General features: G+C 46.8%; 1 protein-coding gene across 9 annotated transcripts in view; it reads right to left on the bottom strand.

Annotated features, from left to right (window-relative positions):
- Positions 1–19,373, bottom strand: part of NCOA7 (nuclear receptor coactivator 7) — a 224,283-nt gene that overhangs the window by 84,252 nt on the left and 120,658 nt on the right. For 6 of the 9 annotated variants that reach the window (XM_040350372.1, XM_040350368.1, XM_040350375.1 and 3 more), the window contains one exon: positions 184–263. In XM_040350372.1, coding sequence (XP_040206306.1) covers positions 184–263 — 80 coding nt within the window. Of the gene's footprint in view, positions 1–183; positions 264–1,649; positions 2,165–19,373 lie in introns of those variants that run through there. The other 3 variants (XM_040350374.1, XM_040350377.1, XM_040350378.1) reach the window with 3 other exon arrangements.

The following is a 19,373-nucleotide window of genomic DNA, read 5'->3' as shown; positions in this document are numbered from 1 at the left end:
CCTCTCATACAGTTTGATAGGCTGACGGTGGTGGGGCAAGATGGGGACCTGTAGCTAAATGACCAGTGTTGAATGTGCCATACCAATAAGACATTTTCTTAATGAGATATTTTGTATTCTTTTCCTCGTATTTTACAATATAACAACATTAGCATATCATTAACAATAAGCAGCATAACTCACTGTGTACTCAACAGTCCCCAAGGGTTGTGTGGTCAACATTTTTTTCTCTTTCTTCTCATTTTTATTATTTTGAAGTTCTCCTGAAATAAAAATAAAACACAGACATGTCACAAGAAGAAGGAAATCTCCCCAATAAGGCCCCTTTCACACTGGGTCGTTTTGCAGGGGCTATTGCGCTAAAAATAGGCCTGCAAACCGACCTGAAACAGCTGCTGAAAAAAAAAAAGTCCTGCTAGCCGCATCTTTGGAGCAAAAAGTGCTAAAAATCCAATCTTAATTGAGTTTAAGCCCAGGTTTGCGCTGACAGCAAGAATGAATTCCCGCACGTCAGTTCTGACTTTGGGGGCGATTTCAGAGACATCTGTGCGAGTTTCCGCACAGATGTCCATTGAAATCGCACCCGAAGTCGCCAAAAGTCGTACAGAAACTACTTTTGGGAATTGGTGTGCCACCCAGGGCCGGATTCCAGACAAGGCCAAGCCTCAGGGCGGCAGTGGGTGCAGGGGCGGCACTGCGGCTGAGAGGAGAGGACACTTTCACTTTCATTTCCGGAGTTCCCCTCTGTCATGTCACGGATGGTGAGAGGAGAGAAAACAGAGGGAAGAGGAGGGGAGATGGCAGCAGCAACCCCCCCCCCCCCGCTACTCAATGTCACACCCCCCCCCCCTTTTAAATGCAATTTTCGGCAGCACCCCCCCCCCCCCCCCTCTCAATCTCAATGCCCCTCCGTGTGTTGCCGAAAAAGTCCCCTGGCGGATAATGTCCCCCCTGTACTGCGCAGGCGGGGGGTGGCATTGAACGACCTGGCCTTGGGGCGGCAAAGGGAGTAAATCTGGGCCTGGTGCCACCGCATTTGTCGCACCGATTCGGACGGTGTCTTTGCCAGCAATAGCCGCCAAGATGGCATTCAATTTGACATGTCCAATCGCATTCCAAATTGCTGCAATGTGAACCAGGGCTTTATCATTTGTTCAATTATATGTGGATTCATCGTAAATATAAAAAAAAAAGTGTGTGGCCACCATGTGGCATTCAAATTAGAATCATAAGTAAACTAAAACCTACTGCATCTATGTAATACAAAACAAAACAAAAAAAAAAAAAACATCTTTATTCTACAAAAATAAAATTCAACGTTTGCAAAACATGTCATTTAAAAAAAAAAATAGTTTCTAATCAAGCCAAGAAGAATGCGGTTAGAGGTCAGCGAAATCGGATTCCGACACCCCCACCCTCATTCCCTTGCATGGATGTAAATCTCTGGGGATTTGTCCTATGCATTGTAGCGATAGCATAAAAGATTACAGGAAGAGTGCGACTAAAGAAACCAAAATACAACAATGTGAGCGTAGAGATAACACAGACCATGAGCGCCGCAGGGGGGTGCTCGGTTGCAGTCACAATGGGGCTCATTACAGAAGGGGGTCTCCTGCATTGGGGCTTAGTGGTGGATGGAGGGAGCTCACCTGCCTCTGCTGCTTTCTGCTCCTCCTTCGATTCCTCATCCCTTCCAGGACACACGGTGCAGTATTCAATGTCATGCATGCACTCCACAGCAAACATTCTGACTCTCATGGAGAGATAAGAAAATAAGTGCTCTGATAGGCAACCTGTGCAAATGAATACTGCTCCATAAAGTTCTTGAAAGTGCAAACTGCATGGGATCCCTGATGTGATCCCCCAAGCAGGAGATCTATGGAAAAGGCTACTTGATTGTTCTGCAGACCAGCTGGATCCAGACACAGCAGAGGAGGAGGAGTTATGGAAGGGTCCTGAGAAGTCTCACCCAACCCCCACACATAATAATGAGCTTGTCTACCTGGATGGATGACAGCACACAGCTAGCAACACATCCAATGCAACATGACTATACCATCCAGAGATCTACTGTTCTGATACCATCCAGAGATCTACTGTTCTGATACTATCCACAGATCTACTTTTCTGATACCATCCAGAGATCTACTGTTCTGATACCATCCAGAGATCTACTTTTCTGATACCATCCAGAGAGATCTACTTTTCTGATATCATCCACAGATCTACTTTTCTGATACCATCCAGAGAGATCTACTTTTCTGATACCATCCAGAGAGATTTACTTTTCTGATACCATCCAGAGAGATCTACTTTTCTGATACCATCCAGAGATCTACTTTTCTGATCCCTCCCCCTGTGAATCGTGCCATATGTTATGCCGCGTACACACGATCATTTTTCAGCATGTAGAAAAAACGAAGTTTTTCCAACTTCATCATTAAGGCTCCATTCACACCTAGGCGTTTTGTCGCCTGTAGCCCGACGCTACAATACGCCAGAGGGTCGAAATTGCATTGTTCTCTATGGAGACTGTTCACATCTCATAACGCAGAACGCCGTACGTCGATAGAACGGCGAACTCCGAATTTCAAAAAAGTCCCGGACCCTTTTTCGACGCGCGTATCGGGCGGCTTAGGCGATCCGCATAGCCGACAATACAATGTAAAAAAAAACGTGGTTAAAAACTACGCGTTTTGTCGCCGCAGATCGAGGGACAAAACGCCTATTTTTTGTCGCCGCAAATCGCGGTACTTACGCCGCAAAACGCATACGCGAAGGTGTGAATGCAGCTTTAAACGACGTTGCCTGCACACCATCGTTTTTTAAAAATGCTCTAGCAAAGCGCGGTGACGTACAACGCGTACGACGGCACTATAAAGGGGAAGTTCAATTCAGATGACGCCACCCTTGGGGCTACTTTAGCTGATTCCGTGTTAGTAAAAGACGATTCGCGCTTTTCTGTCTGTTACAGCGTGATGAATGTGCTTACTCCATTATGAACGGTAGTTTTACCAGAAAGAGCGCTCCCGTCTCATAACTTGCTTCTGAGCATGCGCTGTTTTTTTCACGACGTTTTAGCCCACACACGATAATTTTTTACAACCCGAAAAACAACATCGTTTAACCACTTAAGCCCCGGACCAATATGCTGGCTAAAGACCCAAGGGGTTTTTACAGTTCGGGACTGCGTCGCTTTAACAGACAATTGCGCGGTCGTGCGATGTGGCTCCCAAACAAAATTGGCGTCCTTTTTTTCCCCACAAATAGAGCTTTCTTTTGGTATTATTTGATCACCTCTGCGGTTTTTATTTTTTGCGCTATAAACAAAAATAGAGCGACAATTTTAAAAAAAATGCAATATTTTTTACTTTTTGCTGTAATAAATATCCCCCAAAAACATATATAAAAATGTTTTTTTCCTCAGTTTAGGCCGATACGTATTCTTCTACCTATTTTTGGTAAAAAAAATCGCAATAATCGTTTATCGGTTGGTTTGCGCAAAATTTATAGCGTTTACAAAATAGGGTATAGTTTTTTTGCATTTTTAATTTTGTTTATCTTTTTTTCTAGTAATGTCGGCGATCAGCGATTTTTTTCGTGACTGCGACATTATGGCGGACACTTCGGACAATTTTGACACATTTTTGGGACCATTGTCATTTTCACAGCAAAAAATGCATTTAAATTGCATTGTTTATTGTGAAAATGACAGTTGCAGTTTGGGAGTTAAACACAGGGGGCGCTGTAACATTTAGGGATCACTGTGTATGTGTTTACTAGTGTAGGGGGGTGTGGCTGTAGGAATGACGTCATCGATCGAGTCTCCCCTATAAAAGGGATCACTCGATCGATGCGCCGCCACAGTGAAGCACGGGGAAGCCGTGTTTACACACGGCTCTCCCCGTTCTTCAGCTCCGGGGAGCGATCGCGACGGAGCGGCTATAAACAAATAGCCACGCCGTCGTCCCGGATCGCTCCCCGAGCGGACCCGACCTCCGCATGTACCGGGGGGGTCCCGATCGGACCCCACACCCACGTCTAGCAGAGGACGTACAGGTACGTGATTGTGCCTGTCCGTGCCATTCTGCCGACGTAAATGTACATGAGGAGGTCGGGAAGTGGTTAAAACAACGTTAAAAAATGCAGCATGTTCGGAAAATAAATTTGACGTTTTTCAGAACCTGAAAAACGATGTGCAGCCCACACACAATCATTTTAAATGGCGTTTTTAAAAAGCTACGTTTTTTTCATGCTGAAAAATGATCGCGTGTACGCGGCATTAGGCTTCATTCACATCAGCCTCATGCGGTTAGGTTGTATAAATACAGGAGAAAAGATCTGCGCTGTAGAATCCAACTTTACTTCCCAGATCGACTTCTGCTCTATTTAAATGTGCTTTACAAACAATTATCGTACACACTAGACGGAACTCGGGTGAGAATTTTCCTCCAAAAAACGTATATAAGATTTCCAGTATGTACACCGCTTTCTTCAGCCGATTCCGACCTGAACGAAAATTTCTAAAGTGGGGTACACGCTATAAGAAAAATCAGGCAAGCGATCCTCCGATTTTCCTCGCTGTTTCACACCAAATCTGAACCGATGAGCAAAAATTCGTACAACAAAAGCTTTTTTCTTGTGCCAAAATCGTATGAAAATGATACACATTTAAACTAAAATCGTTCATCTGTTGGGAGAAAAAATGTTGAAGTTTGTTCCTGCAGGAATTTTCATACGAAAATTCTGAATCGGCTGTCGAAAGTTGTGTACACGCGATACGAAAATCGTACGAAAATTCTTTGGAGAAAAATGTTTGCCCTATTATCTTATAGTGTGTACGAGGCTAAACCACTTCACCGCCCGCGCTATATCCGAATGACGGCTACAGTGTGGGCCTTAAAGCGGGGGTTCACCCTTAGAGGGCACTTTTCCCCCTTAGCTTCCTGCTCGTTTTCTCTAGGGGAATCGGCTGTTTATTTTAAAATATGTGCAGTACTTACCCGTTTACGAGATGCATCCTCTCCGTCGCTTCCGGGTATGGGCTTCGGGAATGGGCGTTCCTTCTTGATTGACAGTCTTCCGAGAGGCTTCCGACGGTCGCATCCATCGCGTCACGATTTTCCGAAAGAAGCCGAACGTCGGTGCGCAGGCGCAGTATAGAGCCGCACCGACGTTCGGCTTCTTTCGGCTACGAGTGACGCGATGGATGCGACCGTCGGAAGCCTTTCGGAAGACTGTCAATCAAGAAGGAACGCCCGCTCCCGAAGACCCATACCCGGAAGCGACGGAAGAAGATGCAGCTCGAAAACGGGTAAGTACTGCTCATATTTTAATACAAATAGCCGATTCCCCTAGACCGAACGAGCAGGAAGCTAAGGGGAGATTTTTTTTTTTTTTACAAATGGGTGAACTCCCGCTTTAACTGCCGGGATGACATCAATAGACACCCTCCCGGGCATGAGCTGCATGCGTGCCCCCTGTGGGGCGTGTGTTGTGTGCTCTGTGATCAGCGAGTCAACGAGACTCGGCTGCTCACAGATTGGAGTAAGGGGTCAATACCAGCCCCTTACCACGTGATCAGCCAATGTAGGCTGATCACATAATGTAAACAAAAGATCGGTTCATAGCGTGAGCAGAAAAAAAAAAGCTGATCACTGGATTCTGTCAAAGGGACAGCAGTCCCGAACAGTGAGTGTGCCACCTGCCAGTGCATATCAGTGCTGCCAATCAATGCCCACCAGTGCCACCTACCAATACCCATGAGTGCTGCCAATCAATGCCTCATCATCAGTACCACCTATCATTGCCCTTTCGTGCCACCTATCAATGCCCTTTAGTGCCGCCCATCAGTGCCACCTATCAGTGCAGTTTATCAATGCCCATCAGTGCAGCCTCATCAGTGCATATCAGTGAAGGAGAAAACTGACCTGTTTGCAAAATTTCTAACAAACTATAAAGCTGTTTTGTTTTGTCTTTTCTACTTTTTTAGTCTTTTTTAATAAAAAAAAACTGGGATGGTGCCGCTAGTTTTAGCTGCGCTTTACCGCTGTTATAGCTGCACTTTTCGGCCGCTAGCGGGAAGCTTTTAACCCCCACTAGCGGCCGAAGAAAGTGTTAATAGCGCCCATGTTGCGGCACTGCCGAACCACTTAGCAGGCGCTTCGGCTTGAGAGGCTCATTTCAGGTGCTATTTTTAGCGCTAAAACTTCTGAAAAGCACCCCAGTGTAAAAGGGGTCTAAATACCACCAAAATAAAGCTCTATTGGTGGGAAACAAATGGTAAAAAATGTCATTTGGGTGCAGTGTTGCAAATGACATTCAAAGTGGGAAAGCACTGAAAGCTAAAAATTGGTCTGGGCAGGAAGCAAGTAGTTAAAGAGACAAGCTCCAAAAATATTCTCGTATGGGAACAGAATGAACAATTTTCGCTTAAAGCAGAGTTCCAGCCAATATTTATGTTTATTAAAAGTCAGCAGCTACAAAAAGTGTAGCTGCTGGCTTTTAATAAACAGACACTTACCTGCTCCAGCGTTCCAGCGACGCGCCGGCCGGGGCTACGCTCCTCGCTCCGCTCCTCTCCCCCCCTCCCCGGTCATTGTCACTGTGGGCACCCGGCAGTGACAGCTGTCAGCTTCACGGCCAGGCACCCACTGCGCATGCGCGAGCGGCACTGGGCATGCGCGAGCGGCGCGGCGCCATCCGATTGGACAGGCGCTCGCCTACAGGGAGGGGCTGTGAAAAGGCGATTAAGCTAATCGCCTTTCCAGCCCCTCGGCGGAAGGAGGAAGTAGGACAGGAAGTCCCCTTCTCCTGAAGCCCCCACTCCCCCCCCCAAAAAAATTACATGCCAAATGTGGCATGTAAGGGGGTGAGGAGTGGGATAAGCGGAAGTTCCATTTTTGGGTGGAACTCCGCTTTAACGCGTACTGTTTTCGCTCGATTTTCATATGAGAAGAATCAGAGACGAAAGACGAAAAAAAAATGTTGTTTCAGTTCACACCATAGAAACGCAGTCCGGATGCGTTTCAGATGCTTTTCTGAATGCGCATTTTTGATGCGCATTTGCCAATGGCATGAACCATGCCATTGGAAACCATATAACCTACTTTCCATGCGTTTTTGATACAGAAAAAAAAAACGCACTGGACTGTGTGTGGTGTGAACTAGCCCTAAAAGCAACTAAAGTGAACGCACCTAAATGCAGGTAAATGTACAATCCCTGGAATTCATAAATTGGGAGGTGTCTGGTATAAGGGCTGGTTCACACCACAAAAAGGCACTCCAGATCCGTTCCTGAATGCGTTTCTGCATGCACATTTCTAATGCATTTTTGATGCTTTCCAGTGCATTTTTGGTGTATTTTTTATGTGTTTACAGGTGCATTCCATGTGCCTTTTTCCTTATTTTTTCCTGTTTTTTCACCCCACTATACTGGGATCCAGTGCATTTTTTATGTTTTTTACTGCGTTTCAGTACATTCCAGTGCAGGAAAAATGCAGCCTGAAACCATATAACCTACTTTGCGTGCGTTTTTGATGCAGAACAAAAATGCACTGGACTGCATGTGGTGTGAACTGGCCCTAAAAGCGGTGCAGTGAACCCCACCCAAATTCATGTACCTGTCTGAACTTGTACCTGAATTTGGCAGTTGCTGTGCAACTTTTAGAATGCATGTGAGACACTTTCGCAAACTCTGTCTCTGTACCCCAAGAGAAAGTTGGTTTTAACTATTTCCTCTTTTATAAGATACAAATTGACGCCATTTTCTTTTAAAGCGGTGGTTCACCCTCCATAGCAGCATTTTAGCATAAAATTAGGCATAGTAGCGCGAGCTACAGTATGCCTGTCTTGATTTTTTTATCCCCGTACTCACAGTGCAATCGTACATTGAAGATTCCGACTCCCCGCGGGGAATGGGCGTTCCTATCCAGACGGAGGATGATTGACGGCCGGCTCTGGCACGTCACGCTCCCCGAAGACAGCCGGAGTAGGTCTCGGCTCTTCACGGCGCTATACGGCGCCTGCGCATAGACTATGCGCAGGCGCCGTGAAGAGCCAAGCCTATTTCGGCTATTTCCGGAGAAGCGTGATGTGCCAGAGCCGGCCGTCAATCATCCTCCGTCTGGATAGGAACGCCCATTCCCCGTGGGGAGTCGGTATCTTCAATGTAGGATTGCACTGTGAGTACAGGGAACACCCGCTTTAAATTTGGTGCAGGTGTTGTGCCACAGTGTAGATGTGGAGCAAGAAAATGTGCTAGAAAATTGCTTAAAACCCTCAAACATTAAATATGTTTGAAACAGAAACCCTGGAGATTTAAATACTAATTGTTGCATTTTTTTTATGTTGCACAGCCATTTTTTTAGGAAAAATACACTTTAACCACTTCACGACCGCCCTATAGCATTCTTGCTAACAGTCCAGATTTTCACGGGACAATCCCGATTTTGGGACCCTCGTCCTGATCGGAGCTCGTTGCGATGTGCCTTGTTATGTGAATGAATGAATGAATGAAAAATTTATATAGCGCGGCACATGCGAACTGAATCGCCTCTGGGCGCTTGTTGTTAGTGTCTCATGCCTATCAGAAAAGCAGGGTTTTGATCTGCCTTCTGAAAGACAGGTGGTTTTGCTCCAACCGAATGCTGGTTGGTAAAGCATTCCAAAGCCTGGGGCCCTGAAAAGCAAACCTTCTTTCTCCTTTGGACTTGTATTTGGTTTTAGGAACCTTGACCAGATTTTGGTCGGTGGATCGCAGAATGCGGTTGCAATTGTGCGGTTTGATCTTGTCGCATAGATATCTAGGAGCCTTCCCATGGATGCACTTATGTGTCAGGCAGAGTGCTTTGAATGCAATTCTGTCTTTCACTGGCAACCAGTGAAGGGATCTCAGCGAAGGTGAGATTGATTCCCAAGATTTTTTCCCAGTCACAAGTCTAGCGGCCGTATTCTGTACGACTTGAAGACGAGCGATTTGGTACTTGGGGAGCCCGAGGTAAAGGGCATTTGCATAGTCCAGTCTGGAATTCACGATTGTTCCCACCACGACTGCTATGTCTTCTTTGGGAATAAATGGAATAAGTCTGCGTAGAAGGCGCATCAAATGGTGCGTCCCGCTGACTACTGACCCTATTTGTGCGTCCATTGTCATGAAGGTGTCAAACGTGACTCCTAGACTTCTGACTTTGGAGCTAGGGGAGATGGTCTGACCCAGGATGGGCGAAGGTGTCCAGTTTGTTGTCGGTTGACTCTTCCGACTGGCATTGAACATAAAGAGTTCTGTTTTAGCGCTATTGAGTTTGAGATAACTCTTAGTCATCCAGTTTTCTATTGAAGAGAGACATTTCTCTAATCTGAGATGATGATCCTTTTTTTGGCAGATGCGAAAGTACAACTGCGTGTCGTCTGCATAAGAGTGATAGAGTAGTTCTTGGCTACTGATAATATCAAAGAGAGGACGAAGATAGATATTGAACAGCACCGGTGATAGGGGGGATCCTTGGGGGACCCCACATGGCACCGCGCGTTTTTCTGACGTGAAAGATCCCAGTTTCACTGTTTGTGAACGGTTTCCGAGAAAAGAGGAGAACCATGGTAAGGCATCTTCTGAGACTCCGGCGACTTCTGTTAGTCGTCTCAGTAGCAATTTATGGTCTACTGTGTCAAAGGCTGCGCTTAGGTCCAGCAGAACCAGGAGACACGATTCTCCTTCGTCTGCGGCCTCGAGCGCATCATCCCATATTTTCAGTAAGGCCGTTTCTGTCCCGTGTCCGGGACGGAACCCGGATTGAAATGGATCGAGTAGGTTGTGGGTATCCAGATGCTGTTGCAGCTGATTTACCACCACTTTCTCCATTATCTTGGACAGAGCATTTAGACCTGTTATGGGACGGCGGTGAGTTGGGTCCATAGGATCCAAATTAGGTTTTTTCAAGATCGGCAGGATTGTGCCCTCTTTCAGCAGGGAAGGCACTATGCCTTCCTTAAATGACTGATTTATAAGCTGTGTGATCGGAGGCGCCAGGATGTCGGCACATTCCTTCAGTAGCTTGGTGGGAATGATGTCATTGGGTGCTGTGCTGTTGCGCAGCGCACCAATGAATTTTTTTGTGGTATCAATGGAGATGGGTTCCAAAGTGAACTTAGTTGATTGTAGAGGCGTTCCGTCGGTGTTTTGATTGAAGAGGGGGCTGAGTGGAGTATTGTTTTGCCGAATACTTACCCGAATTTTTTCAATTTTGTTGATGAAGAAATCCGATAGTTCATTGCAGAACTCTTGGGTGTCTGAAGTGGGGACTTCAAGACATCCCGGATTCATGGTCTGGGTGACCAGCAGCCACATAGCTACAGTGATAGCTATGGTCTCGGCGACTCCCGGATCCCTGCAGGCACTGACAGGGCTGCTCACAGTGGGGGACAGAGGGGTAGGGCGGGATCAGGTCTGACAGAAGGATCTCCCTGCAAGCCGACAGAAGTAAACTGTTACTGAAACCGAATGCTGAATACACAGGTACAAGAGCTCAATACACAGGGAGGGAACTGCCTAGTAGAGATCATGCAAGGAAACTTTGGAAAGGGGGGTTAAGGGGAATGTGGGCTGTGGAGGTGTGGAGGTAGATCTGTGCAAAGGTGGGGAGATGGGGGGAAAGTGGTGGGTGCAGACTCAAAGGTCAGCGCACCCCTGAACACGCACTCTGTGCATAGCGCACCCCTGAACCCTGCACTCTGTACGTAGCGTAACCCTGAACTCTGTATGTAGCACAACCCTGAACCCTGCACTCTGTACACAGAAAACCCCTGAACCCTGCACTTTCTACGTAGCGCACTCTTGAACTCTGCATTTGTAGCCCAGCTCCCAAACCCTGCCCTCTGTACACAGCACACCCCTGAACTCTGAGCTAGTTATAATTTAAATTAAAGAACAATAAAAATTTAATGCAATTATTTAAAATGATAAAGAGTTTTAGATGTACAAAAAGATTGAGGATAACCATATTGCTGATGCAGCACCTAATGAATTTGAGTTTGACACCCCTGCTTTAAGCTGGACATACTGTACACTAGCAGATTTTGAAACAAATGTTCATATTAATGTAGCACCCTCTAGTTAGATAGGTGCTAGAGTGAGGATTTTTCCGGAGAGTAGGAAAATGTAGGCAGGCCTAGCTGATGGCTAGACCTGTTTGATTTCATTCTGGGCTGGGAGTAGCCTAGGTAGCATCACTGTTGCCTCCCTCTTCTTTCTAGAATATGCTGGAAGGAAGGGAGGGGAGGAGAGGTGGGACTGCCTGGGGTACCTTGAAGAGCCTTGACCTATCCCCAACTTTGATTGGCAGGGGGAAGGTCTCCTCATATACCTGGGGTCAGCCCAGCTCGGGAGGATTTGTTGGGTGGAAGAGCTGGAGTGAGAGAGTGTGAAAGCTGTCATGGCCCAAGGGGAGCTCCCCAGTCTGGGGGGGGCCCTGGGACAGGGCTCGGGTGCATCCAGGAGTGAAGGACAGGCACATGGGAGAGCAAGGAGAGGGCATCGGGAGATTACACTGCTAAGAGTCTCCCGAGAGGACAACCGCTTGCAGCGAGGAGGGCTGGTGAGTTATCACAGTCGGGAGGACTAGGGAAGCACGCCTGACAGAACTGTGAGATTGCAGTCTGTGATGGGTGCAGAACCAGAAGAGAGGACTGTGGGAAGGGCAGTGGAAAGAGGTCTTTGCAGTCAGGCTGGCTGGCAAGTCCTGAAGAGAGCTACCTGGGATTGGTAGCACCTGAACTATTTCTACACCACAGGGGCCCGAGGCCCCTGCCCGCAAAAGGCAGTTCAGTGAGGCCTGGCTGAAGCAGTGTCAGGCCTAATCACGTGGAGCTGAGTAACGGTCTGCAGCAAGTGGAGTGTATACAGGGCCGGACTGGCCCACCAGGTGGGCTGCCTGTCCTGGGGCTGCTTTGAGCTGCGGCTAAATGCATCGCTCCCTTCCTTCGCTCTCTCTCTCTCCTATGTTTCATCATATTCATTGGGCATCTCCCACGCTGTGTGTGAGAGCTGAGTCTGTGTTTGGCTGTGCTGCCTGTAGGAAGGTCCCGCCCCTCTAGACCTGCTCGTGTGATAGTAGATGGATCATGGAACACTGATTGGACCTTCCTACAGGCAGCACAGCCAAACACAGACCCAGCCAGCTCTCACACACAGCGCAGGAGATACCCGGTGTATATGAGATTCAGGCAAGTATGTATTGATGGGCTCAGAAAGGCTGCATGCATGGACAGTAAGGCTGGGCTGGGCTGCATTTATGGACAGTAAGGCTGGGCTGCATTTATGGACAGTAAGGCTGGACTGGGCTGGGCTGCTTTCATGGACAGTAAGACTGGGCTGCTTTCATGGACAGTAAGACTGGGCTGCCTTAATGGACAGTAAGGCTGGGCTGATTTCATGGACAGTAAGGCTGGGCTGGGCTGCTTTCATGGACAGTAAGGCTGGGCTGGGCTGCTATCATGGACAGTAAGGCTGGACTGGGCTGCTTTGATGGACAGTAAGGCTGGGCTGGGTTGCTTTCATGGACAGTAAGGCTGGGCTGCTTTTATGGACAGTACGGCTGGGCTGATTTCATGAACAGTAAGACTGGGCTGCTTTCATGGACAGTAGGGCTGGGCTGCTTTCATGGACAGTAAGACTGGGTTGCTTTCATGGACAGTAAGGCTGGGCTGCTTTCATGGACAGTAAGGCTGGACTGCATTTATAGACAGTAAAGCTAGGCTGCTTTCATGGACAGTAAGGCTGGGCTGCATTCATGGACAGTAAGGCTGGGCTGGGCTGCTTTCATGGACAGTAAGGCTGGGCTGCATTTATGGACAGTAAAGCTAGGCTGCTTTTATGGACAGTAAGGCTGGGCTGCTTTCATGGACAGTAGGGCTGGGCTGGGCTGCTTTCATGGACAGTAAGGCTGGGCTGGGCTGCTTTGATGGACAGTAAGGCTGGGCTGCTATCATGGACAGTAAGGCTGGACTGGGCTGCTTTGATGGACAGTAAGGCTGGGCTGGGCTGCTTTCATGGACAGTAAGGCTGGGCTGCTTTTATGGACAGTAACGCTGGGCCGCTTTCATGGACAGTAAGACTGGGCTGCTTTCATGGACAGTAAGGCTGGGCTGGGCTGCTTTCATGGACAGTAAGGCTGGGCTGGGCTGCTTTCATGGACAGTACGGCTGGGCTGCTTTCATGGACAGTACGGCTGGGCTGCTTTCATGGACAGTACGGCTGGGCTGCTTTCATGGACAGTAAGGCTGGGCTGCTTTCATGGACAGTAAGGCTGGACTGGGCTGCTTTCATGGACAGTAAGGCTGGGCTGCATTTATGGACAGTAAAGCTAGGCTGCTTTCATGGACAGTAAGGCTGGGCTGCATTCATGGACAGTAAGGCTGGGCTGCTTTCACGGACAGTAAGATTGTGCTGCTTTCATGGACAGTAAGGCTGGGCTGGGCTGCTTTTATGGAGAGTAAAGCTGGGCTGGGCTGCTTTCATGGACAGTAAGGCTGGGCTGGGCTGGGGTGCTTTGATGGACAGTAAGGCTGGGCTGGGCTGCTTTCATGGACAGTAAGGCTGGGCTGCTTTTATGGACAGTAAGGCTGGGCTGCTTTCATGGACAGTAAGGCTGGACTGGGCTGCTTTCATGGACAGTAAGGCTGGGCTGCATTTGTGGACAGTAAGGCTGGGCTGCTTTCATGGACAGTAAGGCTGGGCTGGGCTGCTTTCATGGACAGTAAGGCTGGGCTGCTTTCATGGACAGTACGGCTGGGCTGCTTTCATGGACAGTAAGGCTGGGCTGGGCTGCTTTCATGGACAGTAAGGCTGGGCTGCATTTGTGGACAGTAAGGCTGGGCTGCCTTTATGGACAGTACGGCTGGGCTGCATTCGTGGACAGTAATGCTGGGCTGCTTTCATGGACAGTAAGCCCTGGTTCACACTGGTGCGTTTTGACTTGCGATTTGCCGGCAATGACACCGTCTTAATCGGTGCGACACCGCATCTGCGGCGCTGCACCGATTTCAAAAAGTAGTTTCTGCACTACTTTTTACGATTTCGGCCCGCGATTTACATTGACATCTGTGCAGAAAAATGCACAGATGTCTTTGTAATCGCGGCCGAAATCGGGACTGCCTTGCACAATTTCACTCCCGCAGCCCAGTGTGAACCTGGGCTAAGGCTGGGCTGCTTTCATGGACAGTAAGGCTGGGCTGCAATAATGGACAGCAAGGCTGGGCTTCAATAATGGACAGTAAGTCTGGGCTGCATTCTCATGGACAGTAAGACTGGGCTGCTTTCATGGACAGTAAGGTTGCATTCATATGCTCAGTAAGGCTGCATTCATATGCTCAGTAAGGCTGCATTGATGGGCACAGTGAGGCTGCATTGATGGGCACAGTGAGGCTGCATTGATCTCTTGTACCATGTCTGCAGTCTCTGACCATCTCTTGTATCATGTCTGCAGTCTCTGACCATCTCTTGTATCATGTCTGCAGTCTCTGACCATCTTTTGTATCATGTCCGCAACCTCTAACCATCTCTTGTCTTATATCATATCTGCAGTCTCTGAGGGAGTCTGGAGAGGAGTCAAGCGAGGGAGTGCTGCTGGGATGGGGGTCATGGGAGAAGTCAGACGTGTGGACTGTGGAGAGAAGACTATAGGATAAAACCAGAGCCACCAAACCAAGCTGGAGCCGACTGACTGATCCCTGCAAGGTGCACCTGAGAGGAGGTCAGTGACAGCGCCGCAAGGCCAGTCTGATGGGGGGGGGGTCACTGATGTAAGGGGGAGTGAATACAACAATGTAAGGGGGGGTTCTGATATAAAGGTTTCCCCCAATATTAGTAACCCGAATGTCTCTGAGTGACTGGGAGGTGGATGTCTGGCTGGGCAGGGTGAAAGGTAAACCACTACATTCAGCAACCCCTATGGGGGGCATGGCTACATGAACATTATACAAACATTCACATGACTTGACAAATGCTGTTCAAAACTACTTCAAAATGTTGTTTGATTTTACTATTCAATTTTTTAACCACTTAAGGACCCCTTCACGCCGATATACGTCGGCAGAACGGCACGGCTGGGCACAAGCACGTACCTGTACGTCCTCTTCAAGAGCCCAGTCGTGGCAATCATTGTGGCAATGATTTTTCTTCATTGTGGCAATGTCAGTGATTGTCTGTTCCCTGATATAGGGAAAGACGATCAGTGTAGTCACACGTCCAGCCCCGCCCCCCTACAGTTAGAAACACATATGAGGTCACACTTAACACCTTCAGTGCCCCCTAGTGGATTAACTCCTAAACTGCAATTGTCATTTTTACAGTTATCAGTGCATTTTTATAGCATTTTCGCTGTGAAAATGACAATGGTCCCAAAAATGTGTCAAAATTGTCCAATGTATCCGCCATTATGTCGCAGTCACAAAAAAAAATCGCTGATCGCCGCAATAAGTAGTAAAAAAAAAAATTATTAATAAAAATGCCATAAAACTATCCCCTATGTTGTAAACGCTATAAATTTTGCGCAAACCAATCGATAAATGCTTATTGTGATTTTTTTAACCAAAAATAGGTAGAAGAATACGTATCGGCCTAAACTGACGAAAAAAATGTTTTTTTTATATCTTTTTTGGGGATATTTATTATAGCAAAAAGTAAAAAATATTGTTTTTTTGTTTTTCAAAATTGTCGCTCTATTTTTGCTTATAGCGCAAAAAATAAAAACCACAGAGGTGATCAAATACCAACAAAAGAAAGCTCTATTTATGGGAAAAAAAGGACGCCAATTTTGTTTGGGAGCCAAGTCGCACGACCGCGCAATTGTCAGTTAAAGTGATGCAGTGCCAAATCGCAAAAAGGGGCAAGGTCTTTAACCACTTAAGCCCCGGACCAATATGCAGCCTAAAGACCCAAGGTGTTTTTACAGTTCGGGACTGCGTCGCTTTAACAGACAATTGCGCGGTCGTGCGACGTGGCTCCCAAACAAAATTGGCGTCCTTTTTTCCCCACAAATAGAGCTTTCTTTTGGTGGTATTTGATCACATCTGCGGTTTTTAGTTTTTGCGCTATAAACAAAAATAGAGCGACAATTTTGAAAAAAAAGCAATATTTTTTACTTTTTGCTGTAATAAATATCCCCCAAAAACATATATAAAAACATTTTTTTTCCTCAGTTTAGGCCGATACGTATTCTTCTACCTATTTTTAGTAAAAAAAATCGCAATAAGCGTTTATCGATTGGTTTGCGCAAAATTTATAGTGTTTACAAAATAGGGGATAGTTTTATTGCATTTTTATTATTTTTTTTTTTTTTACTACTAATGGCGGCGATCAGCAATTTTTTTCGTGACTGCGACATTATGGCGGACACTTCGGACAATTTTGACACATTTTTGGGACCATTGTCATTTTCACAGCAAAAAATGCATTTAAATTGCATTCTTTATTGTGAAAATGACAGTTGCAGTTTGGGAGTTAACCACAGGTGGCGCTGTAGGAGTTAGGGTGCACCTAGTATGTGTTTACAACTGTTTGGGGGTGTGGCTGTAGGAATGACGTCATCGATCGTGTCTTCCCTATAAAGGGAATGACGCGATCGATGCGCCGCCATAGTGAAGGACGGGGAAGCCGTGTTTACACACGGCTCTCCCCGTTCTTCAGCTCCGGGGAGCGATCGCGACGGAGCGGCTATAAACAAATAGCCGCGCCGTGGTCCCGGATCGCTCCCCAAGCGGACCCGACCTCCGCATGTAGCGGGGGGGGTCCCGATCGGACCCCCCACCCGCTAATAGGCGAGGACGTACGTGTACGCCCATGTGCCTGTACGTGCCATATTGTGGACGTATATGTACATGCGGGGGTCGGGAACTGGTTAACCTGCATAATGGTCCGGGTTTTAAGTGGTTAAAACCAGCCGCCACTGGCTCCTGGTTCACCAAACATCGTCATTTCTGTTTTGTAAGAATCCACTGAGGATTTATGTTTCCTAACTGCAATATCTCTTGTTAAAAACAATATTTCTATTAAAAGCCAAGGAAATTATTCCTACCCTTCTAATCGTATGATATATTTTACAATATTTACAAAGCATTACACATGCTCTTTGTACTTTATCAAATTACCAGCAAAGATATAGAGCTCAAATATGATGATATATTTCCATTGTTTGCAGAGGTGATAACAATGTCACAAAAGGTCAGTTCCTGGCACAGTTGTCTATTAAAACATTAGTCGGATTATTTAGTAAACAATGTAAGGAGCAAAGTGCAAAACGCAGGAACTGACTTAAGGCTGCATTCACACCTGAGCGTAGGTCGTTCGGTCGTTTTTTCCGGCGTTTTGTCGCGCGTATTCATGCTTATTTGCGCGTTTGCATACAGCGTCGTCCGACGTTTTTATACTTCGACGTTTTTTATTTTAGCCAATAGGAAAAATTATCATCTTTTCATCACTTGTTGCTATGTTGGTAGATTTTTTTTTTATCTTCTGTCTGGGTGAAATGTTCTATTGATTAAAGCGACAAAATGCCCATAGCAAACGCTCGTTGTCGCGCTAGTCGCTTGAATCGAGCGTTTCCATTACTTTCTATGGGAAATAGAAACGCTCAAAAACGCCCAATTCGCGCGACAAAAAATTTGATTCTGAGCATGCATGGATTTTTCTCCGATGGATTTCCACACAGACGATCGTTTTTTTCTATAGTTTTTTTTATCCATAGGAAAAATTTTAAAACCGGTTCTATTTTTTCACCGATGGAAAAAAAAACTATGGGGCCATCACACGATCAGTTCGCCTGATGAAAACGGTCCATCGGTCCGTTTTCGTCAGACAAACCGATCGTGTGTACGGGGCATTACTGTGCATTTCATATCTCTATTACGTTTTGCTCTGGGACAGAATGCCTGAAAATCCATGCATCAATAACTACAGTAGTCTTCAATCAAGGATAGTTAAACTTAAATGATTTTACTCACCAAGCATAATCTCATAGGACTTGTCCCGGACGGTTGTATTGACGCTGCCCATGATCATGTACGCTTTGCAATGTAGATGATGCCAAAATAGTACACAAGACCTCAGTGCTTTTCCTCTTTATGAGTAAATTGTACTTCTGTGAGTCCATGGGCATTTATGATGACATCATCCTCAACTAACATACGTAAGTTTGAACACATTAGACCCATTTGTACTAGCAGAGGTAAGATTGAGGAACACAAACAGAAAAATACGTGGAAAAGAACGGCCAACTGGAAAGTACCATTAGGAGAAGGAGAACTGTCTCCATGAATAGACAAATCAGCATTCTCTGTTACCTATAGAGAATCATCATTAGGAAAAAAAAACTTTTACATTTGGGAAATGAAAAATGAATCCCACAACCACAGCTAGACCCCTCTAATATTGTTTACATGGATTTAGTCTGGCTGGTAAAACCAATGCCTAACTGGACATGTTGCTATACAGTATAGCCAGATTCAGGTACGGCGTCGCATCTTTCAGGCGGCGTAGCGTATCGTATTTACGCTACGCCGCCGTAAGTCAGAGAGGCAAGTGCTGTATTCACAAAGCACTTGCCTCCACAGTGGTGCAGTGAGTAGCACTCTCGCCTAGCAGCAAAAGGGTCTCTGGTTCGAATCCCGACCACGACACTACCTGCCTGGAGTTTGCATGTTCTCCCTGTGCCTGCGTGGGATTCCTCCGGGTTCTCCGGTTTCCTCCCACGCTCCAAAGACATGCTGGTAGGTAAATTGGATCCTGTCCAAATCGGCCCAGTATATATATGTATACCTGTGTGTATGACTGTGTGTCCCAAGCGTGTCACGGGCTGGAAAAAGCGCCCAGAGGCGATTCAGTTCGCATGAGTAGCGCTATACAAGTCATTCATTCATTCATTCAGCGTAAATGTGGCCGGCGTAAGCGCGCCTAATTCAAATGAGGATGAGGGGGCGTGTTTTATGTAAATGGGTGGTAACCCGACGTGATTGGCGTTTTTTACGAACGCCGCATGCGCCGTCCGTGTACATATTCCAGTCTGCATTGCTCCAAAGTACGCCACAAGGACGTATTGGTTTCAACGTGAACGTAAATTACGTCCAGCCCCATTCACGGACGACTTACGCAAACGACGTAAAAATTTCAACGCGGGAACGACGGCCATACTTAACATTGACTAGGCCAGCTAGTTGTTCAACTAACTTTACGGCGGAAAAAGCTGTACGCAAAAAACGTTAAAAAAATGCGCCGGATGGGAGCTGCGGTGGCTCAACGCGATTGGCACTGCGCTGACAAGCCATTCACCTCTGCAGCCAGGGGTTCGGATCCCGGTCTCAGCTACATGTGAATTGAGTTTGGT

This window comes from Rana temporaria, chromosome 4 (assembly GCF_905171775.1).
Source record: "Rana temporaria chromosome 4, aRanTem1.1, whole genome shotgun sequence".
Taxonomy (NCBI): domain Eukaryota; kingdom Metazoa; phylum Chordata; class Amphibia; order Anura; family Ranidae; genus Rana; species Rana temporaria.
This window is presented reverse-complemented; position numbering and strand designations above follow the sequence as displayed.